Source organism: Lissotriton vulgaris, chromosome 11 (assembly GCF_964263255.1).
Source record: "Lissotriton vulgaris chromosome 11, aLisVul1.2, whole genome shotgun sequence".
NCBI lineage: Eukaryota > Metazoa > Chordata > Amphibia > Caudata > Salamandridae > Lissotriton > Lissotriton vulgaris.
Window position 1 is genome coordinate 301,531,727 of NC_141699.1, and position 27,076 is coordinate 301,558,802.

Here is a 27,076-nt window from a genome sequence, read left to right on the forward strand (position 1 = left end):
GTGGACACCAGGGGTTGTGGGAGCACATCTGTGCATTCCCCAGCGACCACCATAAACCTTTGGCATACCACTAGAATGACAGTCTTTTGCAATTTGAGGTGAATGAGATAGATTGGAAAGAGAGGTTTTGACACTTGGCCTCTAGGGGCCGGATCATGGCCCTATTAAAGACTAAGATCTATTTTCCATGGGCCCAAGGCAGACAGGCCAACAATTTAGGAGAGACATCTGTGGTTCAAAGGGACCCTTAACTTCAAAGACACATGACAGTATAACTACTAGTGCCATCCTTCAGCAAAAGGGGAGATAGGCTTGTGGGGATGCGGGACCGGAGAACCCGGACTGCGTGGTGCACGTTACCAGAGGACTCTGTTGTGCACATGGAGGATTACTGCCCTGGAAGGGTACCACATGCCCTTTCTGACTAGTGGCCGGCCTGGGCCGAAGACCTGCTGAAGTGTGGCACCCTGAAGTGTTCCGTCTGTGGGCCTCCTGTTCTTCCAGAGATCTCAGGGACATCAAAGATCTCCTCCAAGGGACCTATACCATATACCTGACATCTGGAGAGCAGTTCCCTCTCAATTGCCCACATCAGCTACTGAATCCCAATTGGTAGCACCGTGTGAGCAAGGAACTAAAACTTGTGCCTGGAGACGGGAGTGTCTAGTGCGCAGCCCCAGAACCTTTGCCCGCATCTAAGGTGTGGGGTTCCTGTAACACAGGGACCCTAACACTCATAAGCGTTTAGTGGGTGGTGAGCAGATTCACCCCTTGCAGGACCCCATATGGCCCATGTGGTCAATCGTCGTGCTGCATCTCTCTCATGCAACTGCATGCTCATTGCATGTGGTGTCCGATTAACAGGGTACACCCTCATAGGTGGGAGTGTACCAGTAGTAGTGCCTCATTCTACCTCTTGTGGCTGCACTGAACTTGCACCTGTGTGTGTAACCGGACTGGTCTGATGCAACTGTATCATCGTGCACGGGACGTTGTGCCTTATTTCCAGGGATGTATGGAATTTGGAACTCTTCACTGTATGAGACCGGAATTGCCTTTTGCAAGCAATCTTAACGGGCACTGGTCACAGTGCCTCATTTCCAGGGAGGTACGGAATTTTCAACCCATCATGTTTGAAACCGAAGTGTCTGGTGCGACTCATACCAACACGCACCAGACAACGTGCCCGAATTGCCTAGGCATGACCCTGAACAACCAGCCAGAGTGCCTCCTCCTATCAAGACTCGAGGCTAAGCTGTGTTACTCCGCATTCATCGGTTGTTCCCCTTTAACCCTCTTCGCAGCAGAACAATTACCCTCTCCAGACCTGACCCTCCCAGAGAAATCTTGGAGCCAGGTAGTAGCAAGAGAGATTGAATGGGTTGAAGGAACACTTCCTAGACAACTCGGAAGCGGGTCAAGAGTCTAGATGACTCCATTAATTTTTAGACCTGTGGGTGAACTTCCCAAGTGGCTGTTAAACTCCCTTTGTTTACATCTACCTCCAAATTAAAACTCGCTACATATCCACACCTGCTTCCCTAGGACCAGACTAAGTGTGACTTTGGCCGCTTCTGGCCTAGTATCCGGGAGGAGGGGCTGATTCTCTTCCAGCAGGGGGTATAGGACAATTGAGGTGAATTTAAGGGTTGAGGGAGGCTGGGGCCATGGAGTCTGCAGGGTGTTCTCCACTGACCTGCTGGGTACCAGTAGCACAGCATTAAGGTGCTGAGTGCATATATATGCACAAACATTCTGTATAGACTGAGCTGATCCATGTAGCACCATGTAGCAGTTTTGAGTGAGTGAGTGGGAGTGATAGTCTGTGGATTGCCTGTGATTCACAACACTACCCAGCTGAGCCAATTCATATGCTTATTTCATGCCAAAAGCACAATAGATTTAGCATTGGGTTTCTCCATGTGGCTCTGGCCTGCGTTGCTGCTAAAAAGTGATCTAATTTTGTGTGTGAATACATTTTTGATATTGCTGCGATTTGGGGTGTACCCTATGACTGTGTGGGATTGTATTATAAGAATTGCTAGGATGGGCCCGGGGTGGGCAGCATGTCGAACCGCAAATGGGTGCTGGCTCCCTCTGGGGGAGGGGTTAGATTAGGAATTGTCCACCGTGTGCATACTATTGATATCAACACAATATGAGTGGGCCTAGTACTACTAGTAAGGTTTACAATTTTGTGTTATGCCCAAAACAATATGATGTTCATTTTATAATGATGACTTTTGAAAACCTTGTCATCCACTTCTATGGGCCCTAGGTGAAGATATGGTGTGCAAGTTATACCCTATCTGCCAGCCACATGGTAAGTCAAAAGGGAAGCACAAGGCTCTCCTTCAGCCACTTCCTATCATTTGCACTTCCTTCAAAAGGGTGGACATTAGCATTGTTGGGCCTCTGGACCCTGAGACATCCCTGAGCAACAGGTTCATCCTGGTCTTGGTGGACCATGCCACCTGGTACCCAAAGGCTATTCTTCTGAGGACAGTGAACGCACCCACAATGGCTAGGGCAGTGATGGGGACTTTTACCTAAGTGAGAATTACTCAAAAGAAGATATCTGAACAGGTTACCAACTTCATGTCAGCATACATGAAGTCCATGAGGGTGGAGTGTAAGGTTAACCTATAAGATATCCACAGCCTTTCACCCATAAACTAATGGGCTTAAGGAGTGGTTCAACAAGTCCCTAAAAGGCATGATCATAATATTGGATGATTTGCTGATATTGGAGCCCATGGGGTAGAAGTGGGACGTTCTCTTGCCATGCCTGTTTTTCACATACACTGAGGTAAAAGAGAAGTGATTTGGATTCAGCACCTTTGATCTTCTGTAGGGGCCCCTGGTAATCCTTCACATCACTGCCCTTCATCCAGCCATGCAGCGTCTTCCAAAAGGAATCTACACAAGCCACCCAGGATTGATGGGCCAGCTTCTGGCTGCCCCAAAACCTTTACATATACTTTTCAGAGGTGCGATAATATTTCATGAGGGGATACGTCATACTGGCCCCCTTCTCTGGGGCCATTAGGGAACCCTTCCCCTCACTAGGTATATGCTTCCAGGGGATATTCTCCCAATCCCCATCACTGATCCTATGAATCTGCGAAACTGCCTCAATCTTCAAACCATTTGTCAATGTCTTGCCCCACAATAAAGTCAAAGAATACACACGTACATATGTGTATATTGTGAATTGTCTGCTTATGACTTATGATATTCAGATGACCCTACCTTGCCTATTATTCCCCTTTTCTGTTTGTGTCCCCCTAGTGTGTTAGTCAGACATCGGCTGGTGTCCCACGTACATCACACTTTGTGACAAACTCCTTTTGTATTATCCTTATCAAGATATTAAACTGTCCAGCTGGACATTTTCAAATAAGAAATATATTTCTATTTAGTCTATATTTATTCTTTGCACATTTCCTTTCTTGTCTAGGGACCACTGTCTCTGATAATAAGTATCTACCCAAGGTCCCTAGCTTATTGCGCCCTGGGTTCCCTTGTATTGTCTAAATAATACCACAATAAAGTCAGGCACCAGACCTTTAAGAATGTGGACACTCTTCTCCAGAGGGCACTGTGGGTATGCTGCCACAAACATTGCTGGACTCTGCCTACCTTGCTCTTATGTCCAATTCTCTGAGGCTCCTTTCCTGAGCCATATTTCTCTCCTCCGCCGTCATGGCCAGTTTCTGTCCTCCAATGAACTTTCAGTCTCAGCATTCTTTTGCTCTGCCTCATTGGCCAGATTTTTCCATTTTTAACTGGGCCATCTGTAGCCTCAACTCCTTTTTGGCCATCCTGTCTACAAGCTTCTATGGGGACAGGCCTTGAGAAGACACTGCTCTCTGCAATGGCAGAGAGCTCCAACTCAGGAGACAAGTCATTCCCCACAGATGACTGCTTCATCTCAGGACCCGCATCCAGGCCCTGCACTAGCCCCTCCATATCATCGTTTCCATCTTAGTTATCTGTCCTGAATGCCAAGTGGTGGGCCTCTGCCATTGCACTCAGAGCCTTTTGGAGCTCTGCCTCCCTGGTGCTCCTTTTGTCGGGCCGTCCCCTCTCCTTACAAAATTCCATAGCTCAGCCACATTGTAGCTCTCCAGATTGAGGAGCTAAAATTCCATTCATGTTGATTTAGCCACAGACACAAACAGTCAAGAAGGGTAAAGGTGAATTCTGAAAACAGGCAAAAAGGCGGATCAAGGAGAAATGTAAAACTCGATTTTGTTTCAGATTATTTATCTGGGGTTATCAGGATAACACAAATTCACAGTATGGAACTGCACAAACACAAATCCAAACCTCACCAATGATGAAATTGAGTTACTGGTTGGGTGGTGTAGAACCCTATTAAAGCAGCAAGCACAATCTTGGTCAGGGTGAATTCACAAGCAAACCCCAAATTAACCTGTGCTCACCCCTCTGGTAGGTTGGCGCAAGGTAGTCAGGCTTAACTTAGAGGCAATGTGTAAAGTGTTTGTTTAACAATTCAAACAGTAACAAAGTGCAAATACGACAAAAGAAGAATGCAATACTGCAGTACAAAATTAGAAAAATAGAGGGGAAATTAATAAATAAAACAAGACAAGAATGACAAACAAACAATCAGTAGAACCGGAGAATTGCATTTTTAAAAATGTAAGTGAAAATCGTGCCAGAAAGCACAAAGTGTCAACTGTGGTTATCTGGCGCACTGGACCAGGACAAAGTCACAAATTCTGGCTGACTGAGATGGAGCATGAGCTGGCTACAGGCACCCACTTAGGTCTGCTGAACACTGTACTCTAATCCTGTTTGTGAAGAGATGCTAAGTCCCACGTTGAGGATGCATCAGGCAGCAGAGGCATTGCAAGGTCTGGCGAGGAGCTGCATCGTACAGCTGCAGTTCCAGGGAGCTGCAAGGTGAGGTGCAGTGTTTCCTCGAATGGACATGCAGTGCATGATGGCGGTTCCGATGGGCTGTGTTGGATGAGGAAATGTCCTTTCCCGGAGATGCGTTTTGTAGTGGATGTTCTGATGGGCAGCAATAGCCGATGCTTTGAGCAGCAGAGGCTTCTGAATCCACAGATGGACCATCTGGTCCACTCCCAAGGGTCCAGTCCTGGGGTGGTACCACTTTTACAATTGTTTGAAGTGTGTTCTGTCCTTGAGGATTCTGATCAGGAGGCCATGAACTAGACATTGGAGTCACTTTGGGGTCCTGGATTTAAAGGTGCAGGTCCAATCATTCTCACCCAGACAGGAGGGCAGCAGGCCAGCACAGCATGGCAGCAGTCCTTCATAGTAGCAGTCCAGTAGAGTGGCAGTCCTTTCAGCAGCACAGTAGTCCTTCTTGCTGTAGAATCCACAGGCACATAAGTGTACTGAAGAGTTGCGTCTAAGGGGTCAATATTTATACCTGGTGCCCACTTTGAAGAAGAGAAATCTTCCTGATGTGTCAGACATCCCCTTCTTCCCTGTCCTGTCTCCAGCGTGTCTGGGGTCAGAAAAGACCAGAGTCAAACCCTTTGTGAGAGTGTTCAGGCAGAGTCTTTGTGGTGTGCAAGTGTGGTAGGACACAGCTCCTCCCACTCTTAACTCAGAGTGGTCCATACTGCCAACACTTAGCTTTTCCTTTGTCTTGTTGTCTGGGAGTAATACGCAAAGATCAACTGCCAGCTACACATAGTCATGTGACCCAGGAACAATCTGCAGACACCAAATAGTTAGGACAAGAAAAAGGCCAGCTTTCTAAAAGTGACATTTCCAGAATTGTCACTAAAAATCCAACCTTATCATTAAAGAGGGCTCTTAATTACAAATATTTAACTCGATATGTCTACCTTCTACTAATTGGAAGTTATGAATTATTACATTTAATAAGGCAACCCAATGTTATTCTATGGGGGAGGTAGGTCTCACTGTAGTGAAAATATGGATTTTAGAGTTTTTCACTACCAGGACCTTTTAAATACACTCCAAACTGCCCCCAGGACGGCATAGGGCTTACCCTAATATGTACTAAAAAGTGAGGTTTGGACCTGACAAGAGGTTTACGTTGTCAGGTAAAAATGGCAATTTAAAATTGCACACACAGGCTGCAATGTCAAGCCTGAGACATGTTTAAAAGACTACTTAACCCCTTCGATGCTCATGACGAGCTCAGCTCGTCATGAGGCACGGTTGAGCTGTGCTCATGACGAGCTGAGCTCGTCATGAACAATGGGAATGAAGGGAATGCAGCACAGGAGGAAAATCTCTCAAGCACCCAAGGTGTTAAGTGGGTGGCATAATCATTGCTACAAGCCCACTAGTACCATGTTTAAAGGAGAGAGTACAAGCAGTTCAGCACTGGGTAGCAGTGCTAAAGTGTACAGATTCATAAAGCCAGCAAAACCGAAGTCAGAAAGCAGGAGGGTTCACACCTGTCAACTTTTGGAGCTTTTCACTGTTTGAGAGGTGGCAGGGCTTTGAAGGTGGAAGGGCTTAGTGTTGAGCACAGATTGAGGCACTTTTAAATTCACTGCCTCCAAGATTCCACCTCCTTACCGTCACCCCATTTTAAACCCTGTAACACCAACGTAAAAAAACTGTTGAGGCCGCTGCCAATGTCCTGGGGAGGTTTCACACCTTGTAATGGACATCGGATGTTCAAAACATCAAAACAATTAGCTGGAACCCTGCTCTCTGCAGGTATGTCCAGCTAGTTGTGTGCACACTGCGGGATATTGGCTGCTCATTGTGAGACTGTGTGAAGGGAGCCAACATTGTGTAAGATACGGTGGCGCTGTGTGAATTGGAAGGTCTGAGATTTGGAGGCAAATAGTGAGAGGGGAACCACACCAAGGACAACAGGTGTAACATGTACCTAAAGAACTAAGTTCTTTGTTGCACATTTGGTGCCCAACTATATATGCAGGTAAAGATCTGCATTGTGGAGTGGGCTGCAGAAAGTGGTTTATCAGCGGGTGGGGAATAGCCTCCCCAACATGTTTATCCTGACAAAGGCAGCACCTTCAGGTCTTAGGCAAGTCTAAGGTTTCCACTTTTCTCTAAAACAAATGGCATTTGATTTTGTGGAAAATATTCAGTATTCTTTTGCACTATGACCATTATCCCTCGGCTTACGGTAATAATCATTTTTAGCGTAGACAGCTTGCACATACTTCAAGTGACTTCATCATGGGTTTACTGTTTCAGGTTTACATTTCAAAAAGTAAAAATACCAGATTTGACTGCTTTTCTCAATTATATTTACTGCCATTGTCAAAGAATTACAGGCCAGGCTTGTAAAATACTGGACACGTGGCGAGCAGAGAGGCGGCAACCATTTGGCGAGATGCAGCGAACAAGCACAGCGTCTGTGTCAACTTTGACCACTCTTCCACCATCTTCTTTGAATGGTCAGCGAGCGCCAGTCCTTAGTTGGCTGTTGCCATAGACCAGCAGTTCTTAAACTTTTGACTTCTGTGGATCTCCCTTGAATCATTACTGGAATCTGGGGACCAGGGCTCAGGTCCTAAAAAAAGAAATGGGGGGACTAACCAAGTTAGGTAGTATGCAAGTGAAAGCATGACGTGCGCCATCACAGCGCATGATGTCACAACATGTGACACTGCATGTGACATCACAGAAAGTGACATAAGAAGTGGCATCAGATATTAAGACCTCACACACATGTTTATCAGGGATATCATGAGTATTCTTAAGCACATTATGAGTTAACAAATGAGATTTTGCGTTGAGGCTGTGTCAAAAATGTTGGGCAATCCGGACGCAAAATCTGGGCCTCAACTAATAGAATTTTTTTTTTTAACACTGCAACAAAGATATTGGCAACAAGGAAAAGCATGGTAGCAGATCCGTTCTGCTTAATTGGTTGCAAAGTCTGCATTTTAAAATATTTGATTGGCTTAAGGCATCTGCTACACAGGTGCCCAGTAAATCTCAGGGAATAGTAGTAATCGTGAAATAACTCTGGAGTTTACACATTTGTGGGAGAGATCTGTGTTTTGTGAAACCCAGATTTAAATCAAAGTAGCATAGAAGGTTAAAGTGTCTCCTGCTAAGCACATCATGTAAAATGAGGTTGACAGATATTTAATGTATGTAGATAGGTAAATGGGTTACTGTTTTTAACAGAGATTTTTTTGTTACCTAAAGTCCATACATTGTAATCCTTCTAATATAACACATTGAGATATGAACATGTGACTCCTACACCTTGTAACGCAGTCTCATGTCACTCATCTTATACATTGATTTACACACTCAAATGATTTATTGTTAATGTATAATGTGTATTTTTTGTAAATAGCTCTGACACCCAGCATTGGGATGCATAGCACTATAAAAGAAATAAAACAGTGCTATTGAAATTGTTATTTGTGTACATACTGTGACAGACCAACACATTCTTCCAGTGCATGCACTTACATACAGGGACTGAACAAAGTCAAAAGCATGCCTCTCTTGCGTGCATGTGAAGCGATAACAAGCTGTGTACCTTTGTTTCCCCTCCTTTGCATGTACTTTCAAGTGTGAGGTTTCAGGCCACCTCCAGTTATCATATTCAAACAAAAGAAGCCCCGAAAGCCCCTTAACTTTGGCCTTTACCTTCACTCCCAGCTGGATGTGAAAAAAGCCACCTGCACATTGCTGTTGGGAATGGAAAGCAGACAGCTTACATCCACTGCTGAACATGTCCCGGTGTCTGAAAATGACACTGGGACTCAACTTCTTGGCAGGGTGAACGGCGTCCAGCCTCTGAAAAATAGCGGGTGGACGCTGTGTACCTGCGTGTACCCCCGACTTGTGCCCTGCCAGGGGGGCCACTGATTCATTACTGGAAGCTTTTGATCCCCAGCCAAGGCATTTCTAGGATTTGAACTTCAAAACAATACACAAAAATACTAAAACAAGTATGCACCAAACAAATGCTCAAATATCAAAATATTTTGTCAAATTTTCTGTCATGGTTCCTGAATTCCTCCCCCCTTCCCCGCTTGCCTGTTGTCCGTATGCTTGTTGCGTACTGCCTGTGGTTGACACTCGTATGGGGATCCTCACTTCCGGCCTCGGCTGGTAGCGGTGTAGTCGATGGCCGGAAGCGCTGCAACGTCATCGGAGCTTCCGGGGAGGGTCGCTTATCAGACGGGACTCCCCGAGGCTCGTTTCTTCGTGTACTGCAACAGAGTCTTGCCGATGCCAGACGCATTTCTCAATACCAGACCTGATAGCGCAGGAGCGCTTTTGCTTCCTTTCAAGACCGCACGAGGGGCACCTGCATTTCCCGTTACCCGCGCTCGGAGCGCCTTGTTTTGTTTTATGCTTTCCGTGACAGGGGCACCCTGACTCTTTGCCTGGGCTACCGCGCTATGAGCGCTTAAACAGTGTACTGTGTTAGCAGCGCGAGGAGCGCTTGCAATCCTTTTCCTTTCCTGTACTGTGGCAGCAGCGCGAGGAGCGCTTGCAATCTTTTTTCCTTTCCACGCCAGGAGCGCTTAGACTGTGTGCTGTGGCATCAGCGCGAGGAGCGCTTGGCCTTTTCAGTTCTTTCCGAGCAAGGAGCGCCTGACATTTCCCTATCCACTTCCTGGAGTGCATATGGATGCCTTACTTTGTTACCCTTGATGGCAGCGGGGCCATTGTACATATGAGGAGGTAAGCGGTGTCCCATATGAGTGTTGATGGTTGTGGATGCTTGGCAGAGGAAGGTGGCTAATCAATGTTCCCTTGTCTCCCTGTCCAGTTGGTGCCCTGAAACTGCCCACGTGAGGGACGTCCGCCAACACCTACAAACTCCAGCATTGTGCCCTAGAAATTTGGCTGCCATCCTCACTCACATCCTATTCCTGATGTTGTTATTTACCCAGAACAGGGTAGGGTGTGTGTGGGGGCGATAGTTCGTGTCGTCTCTGCGAGGATCCACCACAAGAAGCAGGTACTTGTGGGGACCCCCGGACATTTTCAATCAAATATAGAAAAGGTTTTCACATTTTCAATGTTGCCTCTTTATTAATGTATATACATTACTAATTTCAGTGCTTTAATTTTAATATCATTTAATTTGTTAACATAGTTGTGGACCCCCTGAGTAGGACTTGCTGACCCCTAGAGGTGCTCTCTCAGTCCACATGTAAAGAACCAGTGCCATAGACTGACCTGAATGGTGTAGTAGGGTGCAATCGTTCCTTATGGAAGAAAAAAATGACCCTAAAACCTCTAGTAGACTAGTTTAAAATAAATGCATTCACTGGGCTGCAGTGGGCCCTTTAACCCCATATCACTGACCTCTGCAGCACTACTAACAGCTACAACTCATTCAGACCCAGTGACCCACGAGCTGCCTCAAAGACTGGCGTGACACATGTTAGACCTAAAGCAATTGAACAGACAACGGCATTGGATCGCTGTTCAGTGGAGGAGTGGGCTGGCATCAGACGGACCCTGGAGCGTGGGCCGGTACTACACACCAATGAGGCGTGCAGAGCTCCCGGATAATCCGCGAGATGAAAGGGGCAGGCCTCGGCTCCGCAGCTACCGCTCTAATGGCGGATTACCACAGCGAGATGGAGCCCCTAATACTGTCGAGCGAGGGATACACACGCCGGAAGGAGCTTAACTCAGGGGGGCAGAGGGAACCGAGCCATCTGGGCCAGGGAATCCCCGCCGGTCAGAGATAGTAGGAAAGCCCACCGCGCGCTCCGTGCGTCCACGTGGGCCTGAGCCTGCGTGGAGCATGCTACTTCAGAGGCTGTGCGTCGCTGCGCATTGAGCTCGTGCGTGCCAGCACGGATGCGTGGTGCCGTCAGACAGAGTTTGCCATGCGAGAGCACGCACATGGCAATGTCAAAATATCTCCTTTCAAGAGGGATGTGTGTGTGTGTGTGTGTGGGGTGGGGGGGGGGGGGGGGGTAGTGGTTTTGGAGGGGGAGAAGGGTTTCAGGGAGGATTGTCCCATTGAACTTATTAAAAATATCAGACTAGTTCGGGGGGAATGATGATTAGTGCAAGGTGGTCGACACCCTTCAAATGCAGGTGACCTGGGGGTGTGGGGGGGGGGGGGGGGGTACTTTCAACACTACGATCAATGGGTGCAGTCTCTGGTGATGCACCAAAATCCACCTCACTGAGAAAAGTTCAAAGCTGAGGGGGAAGGCTCTCTCTTCCATCTGATACATAGAGTTACACAGAATTGTCCATAGGTAGGTGTTCATGAGGTAGTTTTGTAGCATTCTGTCTCTCTGAAACCTTTTAGCACAATAACCTCAAAGCGCTATATGTTTATTGTTCACTCAGCTTATTGAACTTTTCATTCAACACCTCGCCTGCCATGGTGGAAATTCCCAGTACAAACACTTAATTACTCAAAGCAACCAAGAATACGTATTACAGCTGGGCATTTAATACTGATTTCAGCAGTGTTCTACATAACTGAACCAGGGCGCTGTAAACATAAATACAGCTCTTTTACCATGACGTTTCGTGGGAGGGATGCCCGCCGCTTCTCTTCTGTTGCGTAATCTTCACTGTGCCCCTTCTAGCGCCTCTAGGAAGAAGTGGGTAAATTTGACACTAATTGAGCTTCTAATAATGGGGATTTTTGCTTATGGCATATCCAAATGGTCCTTATGGAGTCATCTGTACGGATGTTCCGCTGCTCATTTACAGAGCGCAAGGGCTGCTAGAGAAAATAGAAGGACCCCCAAATAATTCCCCTTCTGCTGTCCCCCCTTTTGCTGAAGATTGTTGGCTGAGGGCTGTGTTTCTCGTTTTTGAGGTACAGCTTGGCTGAACTCCAGGGGTGACCTCTACTGATTTTCCAGGCAAAAATATAGCAACCCAAGTAATGTGGTGCCCTTACACAGTCCGGGTCCTCTGAGACTTCCTGTGTTAGTGTATTTGGATGTTGCCTGTAAGTTTGGGCTAGTTGGTGACTACTGCACACCACTGATCTTTGAAATTCAAGTTTACAAAGAAATTAACGTGGTAAACCACCGAAATATCTGGACTGGTTCTGCATGTGCCTGACACCGCCAGGGCAAGAGTCGAAGGTACACGTAGGTACACGGCGTCCACCCAGTATTTTTACAGGGTGGACCACGTCCACCCTGCCAAGAAGTTGGGTCCAACAGAACTATGCTGAACTTGCCCCAGTGTAATTTTTAGACTCTGGGACACGTTCAGTAGTGCCTTTATGTTGTCTGCTTTCCATCCCCAGTAGCAACGTGCAGGCAGCCTTGGGGGCTTTCCTTCACCTCTAGCCAGGGCTGGACTCGGAACCTGGCAAAGTGCTTGGCTGCCTCCCCCCCCCCCCCCCCCCCCCCCCCCCCCCCCCCGGGGGGTTGGGGCTGCGATCGAGCTCTTTGCCAGGGCCGTTTTTTGGCCGATTTTGTTACAGGGCTGATTTTGCAGCTATGCTGCAAAAACGGCCCTGTAAGAAAAACAGCCCCCAGGGGCCCGAATCCGGCCCCCACCCTTGCGGCCCACCAGGGGGTTGCCCAGTGCCCGCAACAGCCAGTACGTCTATGACGCTAGCTGGGCCAAAGATAAAGGCAGAATTTAAGCGGGCCTCAGACATCCTTTGGATCGAGAATCCTGAATGCAAATGCGACAAACAAAAGCACACAGCTCGACTCTTCACAGGTACTTAAGGGAGACACTCTTTTAACTTTGTTCAGTCCCTGTATATACATGCATGCACTGTCAGAATATCATATGTGTTGTCTTTCCCAGTATTTACACAAATAACTATTTAAATAGCCCTATTTTATTTATTTTGCAAAATGACCTGTTTTGCAGGAGACACCTTAACCTTCTTCACTACTTTAATTCTAATATGGGACAACATAAAACACAGATCTCTCTAACAATTGCGTTAACCTCCAGGGTTACTCAACATTACTATTTACTGGGTACCTCTGCAGCAAATCCCTTAACCCCATGAAGGCATTAATATGGCAAAAATATTTTAAAATCTAGACTCTGCAACCTATTAGGCAGAACAGATCTACTGCCGTGTTGACAATTTCTTTGTGGCAGGGGGTAAAAAAACATAATGTGGCCCAGAGATTGCATTGGGATTGTGACACTTTTTTGGTACAATCCCAACGCCAAATCTCATTTGTTAAATTTCCTAATGTGCTTAAATGTACTCATGGTATAGCTGATAAATGTGTGAGGTCATCATATGTGATATCACTTCTTGTGAGGTCACTTCCTGTGATGCCACGTGTAATGTCACGCGCTGTGATGGCACGCAGCATGATGCCACTTGCACACTGCGCAACTTGGTTAGTCCCCCCACTCATATTTTATAGGACTTGTGCCCTGGACACCGCTATTCTTTGACATTCAGGTGAACAAAGGAATTAACCTGCTTAGCCACAGCAACATCCGGCTGATTCTGTGTGTGCTTGACACATCTGCCCTTTGACAATCAGTTTTACAAAGGGATAAACCTGGTTAGCGAATGCAACATCCGACAGTTTCTGTGTGTGCTTGACACTGTCATTCTTTGACAGTCTGGTTTACAAAGGGATTAACATGGTAAACCACTGGAGTATCTAGACTGGTTCTGCGTGTGCTTGACACCGCTATTCTTCTTTGACAATCTGGTTTACAAAGGGATTAACATGGTTAGCCACTGTAACATCCGGGCTGGTTGTGTGCCTGCCAGAAAAAGAAAAAAGCATTCCTTTACCAGTCAGGTTTACAAACTATTAACCTGGTTTCCCTGTGCATTGGCACCTGAACTCTCGGATACCACTAGTAAATTACAACATCTGCCACGCATACTGCCCAGTAATCGCTGACTTCCACAGGATGGAGAGAGTTCATGTCCCTTAGGCGAATGTGCCCTCTGTGGAATAAAGAGGGCTGGGATGGATGTCTCCTAGGAGGTAAATCTATGTACCCAGACTGTGCCTGCAGAAACTTCTGCCCCTTGGAGGATGCACTTTTCCTGCCTGGTGCGTGATCCTTATGTGTAATCCTTATAGATGGCATTAGATTGAGCAGGCCATATCTTTACCAGGGCCGGACTGACTGGCCATAGTGGGTACCGGGCATTTCCCCGGTAGGCCGCTAGGGTGAGGGCCGGCTTTGGGCCTCTAGGGTGCCATTTTTGTTACCGGGGGTCGGCAATATCGGCCCCCTGTAACTAAATCGACTGAAACCGGCCGTCGCAAACTGGTCGGCTGCGCTCCCCCTCACCCCAGGGCGGGCCAGCTGAGCAGTTTGCCAGGGCCGGTTTCTGTTCCCAGTCCGGCCCTGATTTTACCGCATTGGCGTAATGAAACTTGAGGGGGGCCCCCTACAAAGTACATGCAGCGTCATCCCCCCCACACACACTTCGGACCAGGTTCGAAGCCCTAAGGCCAGGGGCCTGCCAGTGCCAGAGGCTCCTAGAGCTCGGGCCCCCTGCACCACGGGGGCTGCGGGGGCTTTTGTTACGCCACTGCTTTAGCTGGAGAAGCATGAAGGGACACCCTGCGAAGGGGACTTTACAACGCTAAGATCTATCAGCATTACAGTCACAGCTGCTTACCTGCTCACTCTCAAGGTAGGGGTTGTTCAGCACGACTGGCATGTTGTTATTCCTCCAGAGGTCATTGAAGACCCTGTCATTCTCCGCCCCCAACGGCACGGCCTTCTGGGATTTGTCCTCCATTTCGCTAAAACAGACAATCATTTGGTTAATCATATTGGATGGTCTCCCCTCATATACACCCATATGCAGATTATCCCTGCCTCAGACATTTTATGCAGGTTGCAATTTATTCTTAGTAAATTAGTACGGTAGAATGATAAAAAAGACAAAGTCAAACACTTCACCCTTCTTTTTTTCGGCCCCACTGGACAATAAACACAGGGAAACCGTCTGCAATGAACCAACCTACCATTATCCTATGAAGGATACAACTGATTAATGCACTCGGTCACTTCTGCAAGTGAGTAATGTTTCACAAGTCTAGGAAATATAGTCTATAGCAAACGTATGCATGAAATCTAGGGACGTAGAACAGAATTTGAAAAGACGAAAGCATTCTTACACCTCACGTGCTGGCAAACACAGAAGTCGGAATAAGCTCCACTTTAAGGGCAATATAAGGGTAATATAAACACATTTGCAATGGTTTTGGGTGTAAACATGAAATAATATGGCGTCCATATTTGAAAAAATGATTGACATAGCCTAGATCAAAAGTAGTAAGATGTTTTTGCATCAGAACCATTGCTTTTTTTCTCACCAGTTTGCTTTTTTTTTTCTTTGTCCACCAAGCACAACCAAAGCCGATAGGTCATGCCTCTGAAATGTGTCTGCCAAACTTTTGACTTTGCCAATGCTTGCTGCAATTGCTGAACACATCAGCTAAAAGAAAACAAGCATTGGTACATGCCTTAGGTTTTGCCTGTGAGATTAATAATACGTTTTTAATGGTTGTGCATTTTTGGATTTTGAGAAATTGTGTAATATAAGTTACTGAAACTTTGTAAAAGTGTTAAGACTTGTTTATTGAGAAAGGCAATAAGGGCATTTTTCACTCCATTATGGATTTACCGCATTTGCCATATAATACATCATCAGAAGCTCTCCTCCCCATGCCTACCAAAAAAATTCATGTGTCATTGTGAAATGTAACTGGTGCTCAAATAAAGCGCTCCAATACCTACAAGTCCATCATGCTGTTTAAAAAAACCTAGAGTGCAACATTGCCAACAGACACGTGCGCAACCATTCAACCTTTAGTAAATGTAAGCGCTAGCCTTTAATTTATGTGTGATTTTGCTCCTTATAAATAATAACGTTATAATTCATGCTTCAAATGTATTCTTACAGAAAGCAAATAAATCAAGCATGTTATTTCCTAACAAAGTTATGCAGCTTGCCAGCAGGCTTTAAAAAACTCTATTTTATTTGAAAGGAGTCAGAGCCCCAAAAGCAGGTATGTATCTGCACAGCATAAATGTGTCAAGCCCACGTGCAAAAGGTACGCAAAGATGAATTTTAAAGACTACAATACCAAAGGCATGCAAAGATGAATTTTAAAGACTATTATGCCAAAGGCACACAAAGATGAATTTTAAAGACTACGATGCCAACACGCGAACAAATGCGTGTTGGCAGAGTAAGTGAATAAAAGGCCTAAATAAATGTGTGCTCACCCAAAGAACTAATTTGTAAATAATTGCTGTAGAAGTAAAAAATTACACTTTAAATGCGTGCAATCTGAGAAAGTTAACTAAATGTTGGACTAATTAATAAAACTATAAGAAATAGCAAGGGTAGCTAGTGAAATTTAAGTATTGATGTGCGACACGGTTGGGTTCTATTGCGTTAAACAGCATATTTTATAGGAATTTCTGTGTGGGGTTTTTAAAATTAAAATATTTACTATATCGCTGTTTGTACCATGCTCCTGCCATTTAAAAGTGCTGGTAATAGCTACTACTCATTTGAGCCTTTTTTTACAAGAGCCCTAGGGCCAGATGTAGGTAGCCTAATACCGGTCGGAAACGACCGAAATTCGGTATTTTCGGCCGTTACCGACCGGTATTTGGTCTATGAGATGTAGGTCGCCTAAATCCGGAAAAAATACCGAATCTGTAGATTACCGGCTCGGTAAAATACAGAATCAGTAATATTTCCGAATCGGTAAAATTACCGAATCGGAAAAAATACTGAGTCGGTAAAAGTTCCGAATCGGTAAAATTACCGATTCGGAAAATATACCGAGTCGGTAAATGTTCCGAATCGGTAAAATTACCGAATCGGTAATTACGAAATGGAAAAAACCTCACCATCGAAATGTAGGTGAGCCTTAAATTACCGAATTACACCAAAATTCGGTAATTATGAATCGGTATTTAACATGGATTGCAAGCAGGTGGTAATCAGGTGCAGCCTATAAAAAAGGGCCCCAAAATGCAACACTGGAACCAGAATGGCGGCTTTTTACGTCATAGCAAGACGGCTAAGGCTACAGGCAGCAGGTGAGAGGGTATGGAGAAGGGAGGAGCAGGTCTATAGGCAAAGGATTACACTCTTCCAATTGACAGAGCCAGAGATACTGCAGAGATACAGACTGCACCCCGAAACCATCATGGACCTGATCAGGGACCTGCACCCACTCCTGGACCACCCAAGACCAAGGGCCCATGCCATCCCACCCCATGTCCAGGTGCTCTGTAGCATTCACCTCCTAGCATCTGGGAGCTACCAGAGTGTTGTGGCAGCGGTAGGTGGGGTGTCCCAGAGCTGCCTGTCGCATTTTTTCAGAAAGTTCCTGGATGCCATGATGCAAAGAATGGATCATTACATCCACTTCCCAGACACTGATGCGGACTTGCTCAGGACCAAGACTGACTTTTACCTCATGGCTAACTTCCCACACGTGATTGGCTGCATTGATGGGACCCACATCCCCATTTGCCCCCCAGCTGCCACAGAGCACATATACAGGAACAGGATGTCATCACACACAATTAATGTACAAGCAATCTGTGATGCCAAGTACATCATCACCGATATAGTGGCAAGATACCCAGGAAGCACCCACGATTCATATATATTCCAAAACAGTGGGATTTATACCTACCTGACAGCGGGTGAATTCGGGGAAGGATACCTGCTAGGTAAAGAAATGGGTGACACTCCCTTGATAGATGAAGCAGACGTATGTCAATGTGTGCATCTGAGTAATGTATCTTTTTTCTTCCACATTAGGGGATAGTGCAAATGCACTCCGTTCCTTCGTCCTGACACCCTACCTGAACCCTACAACCCCCAGCCAGAGACGTTACAATGTGGCACATAAATCCACCCGGAATATTATTGAGCGCACCTTTGGCCTCCTGAAGAGCTGGTTCCGCTGCCTCCACAAAAGTGGGGGGGCACAGCAGTACGCACCTGTAACGTGCTGTAAGATAATTGCAACCTGTGCAATGTTGCACAACCTCGCAACTAAGAGGGGCACAGAGGTGGAATTGGAGGACTATGAAGACCATGACGATGAGCAGGCACTACCAGCAGCCAACACAGTCGGAGTACCAACACCCACAGACGGAAGACAGAGACGGGCAGAAATCACACACAACTACTTCTGAGTAAGTATCGAGACAAAGCACGTGTTGTACGTCAATGCACATAGTTTATTTTGCACTACGTAGAAAAGACATGAGCCACAAATGTCACATACTAGTGTGCCTAGCACTACTGTGTATACGGGGTTACCTCACCCTCACATGTCCAACTGAATATGGCAGACTCACTGCTTGCTCCCATGAACAGCCCCGCGTGATGCATGAGGTTGGCTCAGTTCCAAGTCTGCTGTGCCTGCGCCGACACTCTGGAGTCTGCTACTCCTCCTTACTTCAGGGACAGGGGTGCTGCCCCTGCTACTAGCGGTATCTGTGTCCCTGACACCTTCTGCTCCTGTGGTGGCTGACTGGTTTGTCAGCAGCACTTCCATCGCTGTAGTGACTCTCCCCATCCCCCGTGTGAGGTCAGTACAGCAGTGCACCAGCCCCTCCTGCATCACAACTGAACGGCGACACATTAGTGAAGTTGCAGTTGCAAGTTGGCGCATGCCGCTTGTCTGCTGGTGCGTACGATGGCTCTCCCTGCGCCTTTCTGCACAGTCCTCACGTAGTTCCTCACAGAGTGTCAACACACACTGAGACATGTCCCTGACTCCATCTGCCATATCCCTCATGCTGTCTACCATTGATGCAATTCCCTTGTTCATGTCTATGAAATTAGTGTTCAAAATTCGCATTTGCCTGTGTACTGCACTTATCCCTTTTGCCTGCAGGTGCTGCACCTTCACCATTGTGGTCTCAAGGCCTTGGAACACATCCTCATCACGGCCACTGGCGCCTGACTCCCGGACCCTACGACGTCTTGTTCCACCGGATCGCCTGACAGGAGTGTATGTATGACCTGCTGCATTTCCTGCCATAGACTGCATTGACTCCTCACACTCCCCTTCCTCCTCCGAGGATGTTTGTAGGATGCTATGCGGGGGACCCTCATGCCTCACGGGCCTGAAGATTTAAGACACCTCTGTGTCTGCTGGTGTGTCTGGTTGTTCTGACTCAGGTAGTGGTGAGCCAAGGAGCACTGGAGATGCTTCCAGTAGCATGGTGTCATCTGCCTCTGGTATGTCAGCTGCTTGTGTGCTGGGTGCTGTAGGTCTTGCACTGCTGGGCCCAGCATCCCTGCCTTCTTGCTCACTGCTATCCCTTTGGGGATGTGTCTTCTCCCTCACCTGCTGGGACTTGCGTGATGTCTCCCCTGTGGACAGATATGGACAGTGTCTTAGTGGTGCTGTCACCGTGTACATCACTATTAAATTACATTTTTACATCACTATTTTCTGCTCCTCCCATGTGTCTGATTGTATTGTGTGGCATGCCTGACGACATTTCATGTTGACTGCTCATATGGGTATTCTCATGACTACCACTCCCATAATGCACTGCAGGTGCATACTAAAGTCAGAACTAGATTCCCTCTATACATAGCCACATTGGGGGAGGAACACAGGCAGGGGGTGGGGGATGATGGACATGTCCCTTACCTTTCTTAGCTGCAGCTCGGGCTGAGCTGTCTGCATCACCAATCCCCAGAACGCACTCTGGCTCCAGTGTGGACTCCACAAGCTCTTCCAGGTCCGTGAGTGGAGGTGCCTTGTTCTTCCCTCCACCTGTAACATTCGCCTCCTTGCTTCTTGCAGCCAGTTTTTTTTTAGTGATGATCCTTAGATCGTACCATCACTTCTTGAGGTCGTCCACTTCCCTGTTGGTCACTCCTATGGCGTTAATTTTGGTCTGGATCCCCAGCAAGGTGTTCCTCTTGACAGCCTCTGGTACCTGCAGGGACTGCTTTCCAAAGATTTTTGGGCAGTGCTTGACTACCTCCTCCACCAGCACCTGAAGTTCACCAGTGCTAAACTTCATCTTCCTCTTCCTCTCTGCACCTTCCCTCTGAGACTCTTGGGGCTCCATTTGTTTCTCCTGCAGGGCTCTGCTTCACAACAGCCTGTCTCTGTCTGTCTGCTCTCCTGTGTGATCAGGTACACTGCACCTGCATGGGTGTGGCCACTTCCTGGTTGTGGGGTGGGGTCGGTGCACAGGATTGGTCTATTGCTCTGTTGGTAGGCTGAGGGGTGTGATGGAGGCACGTGATTGGTTGATACTTCAACTGCCTGATATTTTGTATCCCCGTCTCGGTATTTACCGATTCGGTATTTACTGAATCGGTAAATACCGATTTGGTAGATTCAATGCATTCCTATGGGCCTCCGGGCCCATTGGATTGCATGTGAGTTACCGATTCGGTCTTTTCCGTATCGGTAAATACCGATTCGCTAAATACCGAGACGGGGTTACCGATTTTTACCGATTCGGTATTTTGTACCGAATTTTGACCTACATCTCGTTTCCCTTTTCTACAATACCGATTAGGTAAAAATCTGTATTTTAGAGTCGGTAAAAATGTGTTACCTACATCTGGCCCCTAGTTCCGTTACACAAATAATTTTTTGGGGGTAGATACAGGGAGAATAATTGAATTCCCCATATTTACAGGATGTAGTGCTGGCGCTGAAACATTAACCAGTTACCTTAGTTCCCAAGTCAGCAGATGAAGACAACAGTAATGTGCGACGCGGCTTTCCTCTAAAATGAGCAGGCCGATGCGCCAAAGTACTTAAGCAAATGCATGCATGCTGTACAAGTTAAAATTCCAAATAAGTAATAAACATATTGTAAAATGAAAGAAATGGAAAGGGAAGTGATGTGCTACGCGGTTTGAAGGCAAATAAGCAAATTGTGACAGGTAAAAGACGAAACAAGTAGGAAACATATTGGAGAATGAAAAAAATGGAGAATGCAGTGATGTGCGACACGGTTTCACTCAGAAATGAGCAAGCCTTGAAAGTTATAAGCTGAAAGAAGTTAAAAGCCTAAAAAAAAGATGAAACAGTTCAGAGAATCAAAGAAATGTAGACAGCAGTGCTGCCAGGGAAAGTAAACAAAATGTGCGATACGGTTTAATGTATGCCAAAAAAAAAGTTCCGCACAAAAGTGCATTAACATAGTACTTCAGCAACAGGGACAGATAAGAGACCCTTTAAGATATAATGAATACAAGAGATGTCACAAACAGGTGAAATCTAAAAAGTGGTTGTCGTCACCCGCAAATCACAAAAATCCAAAGTGGTTAGACCCAGCGTGATGCGATCTAGGCGCACGCCTCACTGTGCATTTGCTTGGCTGTGGAGGTCATTTGTTTGTTTTTATTTACCGTTCCAAGAAGGCCAATAACTATGTTGGAGTGCTACATTAAAAAATATAATCACCATGGGAAAGTGTATTGAAGAGAAAAGAGTGACCTGGTAGCACATTGCACCTGCTGGGTGGTCCATAAAACAGGAACGAGATGGTGCTGGGGAGCAACTCGACACTGCTGCGTGGCAGGCAGCAATAGTCAGCAGCAAGTAGGGAAGTAACAGAGGAGCTGACGGGTGAGGGGGTAGAAAGAAAATAAACAAAAAAAAAAAGCCAAGTCAACAGCAATGGGGAGGACCCAGGGAAGTAAAGAACTAAGGGGCATATTATCAACCTACAGCGATATTTATCGCTAAGTAGGCTCAGCGGTGATAATATTATCGCCGCGGTTCACCTGTTTTTATCGCAGAGATAACTTGCTGTTAGCAAGGTATATCTCTAAAATGATAAAAAGCAGGCGAAATGCGTGAATATCGCTGTAAATACAGCGATATTCACACATTATCGTGACAATGCTCTTAGCCATGTTATCAACCTTCCATTGGATAACATGGCTAAGAACTGCTCTGGGCAGGCGTTAGCTTTTGGAGATATCACACTTAGCGTGAAAATTTCCAAAACCCCATTGTTGGTAATAGGAGATAGCGATATTAGCGACTGTTTCCAGTCGCTAACATCTTGGCACGCCCACTTTGCATGTCATTAGCGATAATTATCGCTGACATGCAAAGTGGGCCCCAAGATGATCGCTATCGCCTACTAGCTGTCGCTAACTGGTGTTAGCAACAGCTTGGTAACTGGGCGATCAAATTATCGCCGCTTTAGCGGGAAAAAGTCCTGATAAAGCGGCGATAATGGCCCTTGGTAATATGCCCCTAAGTGTGAGTCAGGAAAACTGAGAATATAGTTTACTACTTCTCTGGATTATTGGATTCACATCACCGGACTTGTGGAAGCCTCCATTTCTAGAAAGATGCGTCCCGCAGATCAGTTTTGCTCACTACCTACTTTTTATGGGAGTGCATCGCTGCAATCACTGTTAACATTCAATGCATCCGTTTTTGCGATGACTGTCACTTTGAAACAAAAGGCATCCGCTTTCATGCACGGCATGTTCATGACTCACACGGTATAGATTAAACACGTGGAAACCCTTCTGAAGGGCACTCAAACTCCCTTGCAAGAAGTCAGAAAGATGTGTTCAATGATGGTCTGGGTAGCCATTTCCTATAATATTCTAGCTTTAGAGGGTTAAAGTGAACACAGCAGATATTAACAAATACGTACGGTGGCACGCCATCGGTTGTCGATGCAGATACATTTTTTGTAATTGCATTTCAGTAGCGCTAACGGACATTTCCATGGTATTGAGGCACATTTTCAAACTCGGGGTGTTTTCGTGGCGTAACTGGGTAGGATGTTATATTGTCGTACGATTAGTAAAGAGTATGCTCAATATTTAATTTAGTTTGAAGGTAGATAACGTTTGATATTTTGAGGTGTAAATATTTTCGTGGGGGGTGGTGCGTGATCAAGGCAGAGCTGGGAAGGCTCTTGGGACATCCCGGCATTTCCGCAGTAGGCTGCAGGCTCTCAGGGGCGGCCTTAGGCATGTGCAAGGTGTGCACCTGCACAGGGCCACCAATTCCCAGGGGCCGCCACGCCAATATATATCCTTAACATAATAATCCTCCAGAGCTGGATCGTTGCCATGATCCAGCCATGACGTCATGGCCACGCTCTAGTCCCAGCATCTTGGAGCGCGTGGCCGGCGTGGACAGCTTGTCCACGGCAGACTTTTGTTTCCAGTCCAGCTCTGGCACTCAGATACTTTCCTGCACTGGGTGGTCCGTTGTCCACTGCTCGGCTGGAGTACAACGCTCTCTGTCTATGTGTGTAGAGGTGTTGTGTGCATGGGGGTAGGGGTGTGTTTGTGTTATATTCATCGGAATGGTTCACTGTGCAAGGTGCTAATGTGTGTCTGAGCAAGTTGATGTCGTAGTGTTTTGTCAACTTTATGAACCAAGTGGCACAGGGACACCAGCCACCCTCAGCTGAAATTCCAAGGGTGTGTTGATGTAATGCTCACGACTGGATAAAGGGGGCCTAACTCTGTCTTACTGGCCTTAAAGGAGAGATTTTGATACGGAGTGGTGCTGAGGGCATGGTGACATCAATAGTTGAGCTCTCAGCCTATGGGGCGATCACAACACCATGACAGATAGAAGAGAATCAGGACACGGTCTCTGCATAGTACCCATCACCCCTTCCAATGCACACACTTCCCATCACTAAACATACCCAGGACAATGTCCTCTTGTGTACAATGACATCCGGCCCCAAGAGGATTCAATCAGCCATGCCTTGGATCTCCCTGCACCAGTGATAATGTGCCGGGGATGGGCATAAGGGTGTCCTTGACTTATGGTCATTTGCAAAAGGTTGTACAAAACGTGAGCCCACTCACCCTTCCATCCCCTGATGAGGGTGACGCTGCCTCCTTCAACAGACCCCTGCTTGCTGCGGAGGGTGGTAGGCGAGGAGTGGCAGCTACAGAAAGTAAGCTTATCACCCCAAGAGCCAAGTGACCTGCTCGTCGCACAGCCACTTTATAACTTCTGAGACTTTTTGTACCTGTTGTCACCTTATGACCTACAGAGACTTGTTGATCCTGTTGTCACCTTATGACTCCAGAGACTTGTTGTTCCTGTTGTCACCTTATGACTCCAGGGACTTCTTTTTCTTGCTGTCACTTTACGACTCCCCAGACTTGTAGTTCCTTCCTGCTGTCACTTTTATGACTACAATGACTTGTTTTTCCTGCTGTCACCTTGTGACTCATGAGACGAGAGGCAGCAACGGTATGAGCCGAAGGTACAGGTACCACAAGGTACAGTCAGGACACGAAGTGAACACCATGGCTTTAAGTAGGCCGGTTCCTGCCGCTGCTCAGCACCGGCAGTTCTAAAAAGCATGTGACTCCGAAGCAGTGCCACCCTTCACTGCCTTTGAGGTAACTTCAAAGAGACTCGTTATAGCTCTTTTAGTCTCATCATGACAGAATTGAAGCATTTTCAATGTTCTTTACAACGAAGCCAAAGCCAATAGTTCTGGTTTGTTGTAGGTGTATTGTTACGTGTATTATATATAGGTGTATTGTTACTTGTATTATATATCTGGATGCAATGACAGAAGAAGCAAAATACCAGTCGGGTGGGACACTGTGCTAAGTCATGGACTGTGGTTCTGGTTCTAACACGTTTTCGTCTTAATACTTTACATTTTCTTTTTGCTTTCCCAAAACAAGGTGGGTGGTGTAAGAACCTACCGCCATGTCCCTGTAATAATATAGTTACTCAGACTACTGTGCATCTAACCTTTTTTTGTGCTTTGTATAAAGTTCCCAGAAGCAGATTCATTAGACCAGTGTTGGCCTCTTTTGGATCCCGTTGTTGCTGAATTTTATTAGATCGGCCCTTGTGATTAGAAACCGATATTAAATATAAAAAACGGAATAGGATATTAGTTAAGGGGAATTTTTCTTGTCAATGAAATGAGCCCAGTGATGATTCTCTTCCTATCGGACTAATGTTTTTTAATATATCTTGTTTTAACTGTAGATATCAACTGTGAATGTTGTTTGTTGTTTAAACATTTTTTTTATTATGCATGTATACTTGTATACTTTTATGACTCCTGCTTGGAATCGAAATAAAGTTGTTTGAAATGACTGTGGTTCTGTGATGGGACTTAAAGAGCAAACTCATGAAAAAGAGAAGCATTTAATGAAACCCATTGCTTAATTTGAGCTGGTGGTTGCAGGTTCTGGTCACCAGGTCTCATTTTTGAGAACAAGGTCTTGCGTTTAACCATCAGATGTTGGCCTAGGGCAACAGAGACAAAGGCAGAAGAGGGAGATTGAAGGATGAAGAGAGAGTTAGAAAAATAACTAATAACGTAGAACGCACAGACTAAATGAAATCTGCAAGAGTGAGACAAAGAGGCATGAAGAGCTGGGCAGTGGAAGAAAGATCAGTGGTGTAGCCTGTGGCGGCCTCTTCTGCGTTTGCCATCCACGGCGGATGAATGCAAGAGAGGGGGTGGGGGGTTGGTGATGCCTGACTTTGCCGCCCGCGACGGCCAAATCTCATGCCGCCCGGGGCGTACCACCCGCTGCCCCTCCTTGCTACGCCACTGAGAAACAGGCATGAGGTGACATCAAGACAGCATCATTGTGGGTTCTTAATAAAAACTTTGCCTGTTTCTACTCCTAATGTTCTCAGGGAAATGAGTGAACTCCTTTACACCAAAGTCTTCTATGTGCATTCATGAATGATGCCCATTAATTTCTGGCAGGAAGGGCTTGATTATGTGTATATGGCACTCTGATATTTTTTGGATGAGCTGCAGGTTGTTCATCACCCCTTTTGTGCATTGTGCATGGAGCCCTGCACCAGGTTCGTACCTGTGTAGGGGAAGTAGTGTCTAATTTGTAAAAGAAGGAGTGCTGTTGCTCGCAGCTCTGCTCCGAAGTCAGCGGCGGGTACAAATAAATGTCTATTCACCCAATACCAAGGCTATTTAGTCTTAAATCCAGGTCATGCATCTTTAATCCGCTACAAAACACTCCTTGTCCCTTTCTCTCACTTTTGCTGGTTCCTGCTTTCTCCCTTTATCATAGTTTTTACATCTTTCTCTTCCTACTTCTTTCCCATTTGTGTGTTTTCCCTCTCTTGCTCTTGGTAAATATCTGATGTGGAAAAATAAGTGCCGGTCCCCAAAAATGAGTGCAGGTGGCCCCCACTTGCAGCCACCCACTCACATTGAGCACCTGAGGGGATGGGAGACTGGGAGAGCAGTGAGATGGACGCACCCCTCTGTGAATGAAAGCTCTCTATAGTCCTGCTCCTGCTACAGGCCCAGATAATTTCCCCCAATACAAATTAGGTGTATGCCTTAGCTATGTGTGCACGATTAAGTATGTTCATTTTACATACACAAAAAAATCATTTTGTGACTTTGGCTATGTGCGAATGACACTGCCCCACATCCCCATATTCCCCCAACTCCCCAGCACAGTTGGCACACATGCCCACTGGAAACATTTTTCGTAAAATCGAACCAGTAAGTTTGATGGCACTTGAAAGTTATACAATGAGTTTACAAACGTGATTTTCGATAGTTTTGTAGCACATATGAAGAGATAAAAAGAGGTTTCTTCCTGTGCCTTCTTCCTAGATTTATTCAGAAAAAAATCATTTTGGAAAATATGAGACCGGGCAACGGGCAGTCAGTGTTATTTTTGGACCACACCAGGCACTTTGAGATTAGAGAAACGTGGAATTGTGAAATCTGACCATTTATTTGTGGATTTGGGAAAGCCGAAAATGTTGAGCCATGCCTGTGTTCACCTCTAATGAAACTACCACCACCGTACTGCAATACAGCAGAAGTAATTTCAGCAGTGGTAATTCCACCATGGCCAATTTAACTGTATCCACTGTGAATCGGCTTTACTGCTGACCACTGGATCTTGTCCTATATCTTCTTTTTAAAGTTTTTAATTGAGATTAAAACTGATACTACACCACAAAGAATAACATTTATGATAAAAATGTTAAAGGTGGGGCATATATATGGGTAGCTATTGTACTAATTTAAATATGAATCATTGAAGGGAGCAATAGAATTGCTAAAAGAGAACAAACTATATTCCAAGAAAGAGGGAGTGAGAGGTGATACAGGGTTCACTCACCTTCCCAAATATCTA

The 27,076-nt window shown here is 46.1% G+C and overlaps 1 protein-coding gene across 1 annotated transcript in view; it reads right to left on the reverse strand.

Annotated features, from left to right (window-relative positions):
* NOS1 (nitric oxide synthase 1) overlaps positions 1-27,076 on the reverse strand; it is a 534,740-nt gene that overhangs the window by 378,749 nt on the left and 128,915 nt on the right. Inside the window, exon 2 of the mRNA XM_086943269.1 lies at positions 14,561-14,687. Coding sequence (XP_086799395.1) covers positions 14,561-14,687 — 127 coding nt within the window. The remainder of the gene's footprint in view (positions 1-14,560; positions 14,688-27,076) is intronic.